Source organism: Bombina bombina, chromosome 4 (assembly GCF_027579735.1).
Source record: "Bombina bombina isolate aBomBom1 chromosome 4, aBomBom1.pri, whole genome shotgun sequence".
NCBI classification, from domain to species: Eukaryota; Metazoa; Chordata; class Amphibia; order Anura; family Bombinatoridae; genus Bombina; species Bombina bombina.
In genome coordinates this window covers 770,000,789-770,003,364 of record NC_069502.1, presented here as the reverse complement: position 1 = coordinate 770,003,364, position 2,576 = coordinate 770,000,789, and the positions used below count along the sequence as shown (strand labels likewise).

At 37.3% G+C, this 2,576-nt stretch overlaps 1 protein-coding gene across 1 annotated transcript; it reads left to right on the top strand.

The window, feature by feature from the left end:
* The first annotated feature begins 818 nt into the window (after positions 1-818).
* Positions 819-1,953, top strand: CCR6 (C-C motif chemokine receptor 6). The gene has a single exon (XM_053712266.1). The coding sequence runs from the start codon at positions 819-821 to the stop codon at positions 1,920-1,922; it is 1,104 nt and encodes a 367-aa protein (XP_053568241.1). The 3' UTR covers positions 1,923-1,953.
* Positions 1,954-2,576: the final 623 nt, after the last annotated feature.

Genomic DNA, 2,576 nt, shown 5'->3' with positions numbered 1-2,576 from the left:
GTGCCGTGGCACACTAGTGTGCCGTGAGAGATCCTCAGGTGTGCCACGGCAGACTGAAAACAGTGAGGGGGTGTCCCTCTTTCAAATTTTGAAATATTGGTAGGTATGTGACAGGCTCATCAGGCATCATTTACAACCATGACATTGACATTCATTCACATACAATCATTATGATTGTGAATGAATGTCAATATTTCACGTATAGTTTGTAGGAGGCATGGCATTACAGCACAGTACAGTGTGTGTGTATGTATATATATATATATATATATATATATATATATATATATATATATATATATATAAAAATATCCTGTATTAGGCTACAATGTGTGATTTTGTAAAATTTTGGGATGATGGTGTGCCGCAGGATTTTTTAATGTAAAGAAGTGTGCCACAGTAAATCACTGCTTTAGAGAATCAGCTGCATAGAATAACACAAGGAATTATAAGACTAGAGAGACTAGGGTCAGATTTTCAGGTATTATTCTGGATACAAACATGCTAAGGCAATGGTGGAAGAATATATCTGGTACACAGTGATACAGTTCTAAATGGCAATATAGGCAATTGTTAGGCAATATAGGCAATATTGGCAATATAGGCTTACTCTCTGCCTAGTACACATTTACATATAGCATTTTGTTAAAAGCAAATAAAAGTAGAGGAACTGACATCAGTAACATGCTGAATATATCATTTATGTATGTAGTACAATTTTCTATGTGAAAACTAATGTACATTTGGAAAGTGGTTATTGTCTACTAATTGCATTTTGTTTATTTTTTATTTTAGAATAAAGTAACCTTCTCTGAAACATGGAGAATTTTACTGCCACATTACCCTACTATGAAGATGAATTTTACACAGATGATTTCAACTATGATGAAGATGGTATGATATGCAACATGGAAATTGTCAGAAGATTTATAAAAACCTTTTCAATTGTAACCTATACTATAATGTTTGCTTGGGGGCTTGTGGGAAACCTATTAGTTGTTCTAACCTTTGGTTACTACAAGAGAACAAAGTCTATGACAGACGTGTATCTGTTAAACTTAGCTGTGGCTGATATACTTTTTATTCTCACACTTCCTTTCTGGGCTGTGTATAAGTATAAAAATGAATGGATATTCAAGGACTTTATGTGCAAGGTAGTTAGAAGTATCTACAAAATAAACTTCAACTGCAGTATGTTGCTGTTGGCTTTTGTAGGTATTGATCGTTATATTGCTATTGTGCAAGTGACCAGGTCATTTAACTTCAGAGCCACAGCAATAACGTACAAAAAATGGATATGTCTGTTTGTGTGGGTCATAACCATAGCAATTTCCGGCATAACATATGCATTCAATGCAGCATATAAGCATGACAATCAGTGGGTTTGTGAAGCAAATTACATCAATAATTCAACGCCAGTAAGACTGAAATTAGCAGTATTAGCTGTCCAGGTTAGCATAGGATTTTTTATTCCTTTCCTTATAATGTTATTTTGCTACACATTTATAATTAAAACATTGTTACAAGCTCACAACTCGCAAAGACACAAGGCTATACGTGTTGTTATCGCAGTTGCCTCTGCTTTCCTTTTATGCCAAGTTCCATATAACATACTACTTTTGATAGAAGCTGCAACACTAGGCAAAACGACGCCATTTTGCTCGGAAAAAGTAAATATTGCATATGCCATGTTTATCACTGAGACACTAGCTTTCTTCCATTGCTGCCTAAACCCAATGATCTATGCCTTTGTTGGGGTTAAATTTAGAAATTCTTTTTTGAAAATAATACAAGATTTGTTGCCTAGAAAACATAAATATTTTCGAGGTAATCGCAGTTCAAGAATTTCATCCGATACTTACACTTGCAGGCAAACAAGTGAAGTCTATACCAAAGAAAGTGGTTCATCCTTTACAATGTAATGCAAGCACAATTTTTGTAAATCAAAAAGAAAAAGAGAGGCGCCTCATGGGACAGTATCGTAGCAAACCAGATCAGATATACAATGAGACAGCCCGTATAGGGGTATACTCACAAGGGTGGTGGCATATGAGGATGCCTAGTAGAGTGGGACGGGACTACAAGTCGCCCGACAGACGTGCACAGCGGTGCGTGGAGACGTCAAGTCACGAGGTCCGTACAGCCAACCAGCGGCCAACAAGAATCAGCATCGAACGTCCAAGCTGTTCAGAGAGTAACCAATGCTGGGCTTAAAGTCTGATCGGCAGATCAGCAAACCAATCAGGATAGCAGGTAAGAATAATGGTGAGCAAGGAGTGATATAGGTAAAAAAACTCGTATTTATTGAGTTAGTTAAAAACATATGGCAAAACAGCAACGCGTTTCTCGACCTACGGGCCGTTTCATCAGGCTGATGAAACGACCCGTAGGTCGAGAAACGCGTTGCTGTTTTGCCATATGTTTTTAACTAACTCAATAAATACGAGTTTTTTTACCTATATCACTCCTTGCTCACCATTATTCTGACCTGCTATCCTGATTGGTTTGCTGATCTGCCGATCAGACTTTAAGCCCAGCATTGGTTACTCTCTGAACAGCTTGGACGTTCGATGCTG

Excerpts from the sequence above, each read along its gene's own strand:
- CCR6 (XM_053712266.1), top strand. The coding sequence starts at position 819 with ATGGAGAATTTTACTGCCACATTACCCTACTATGAAGATGAATTTTAC.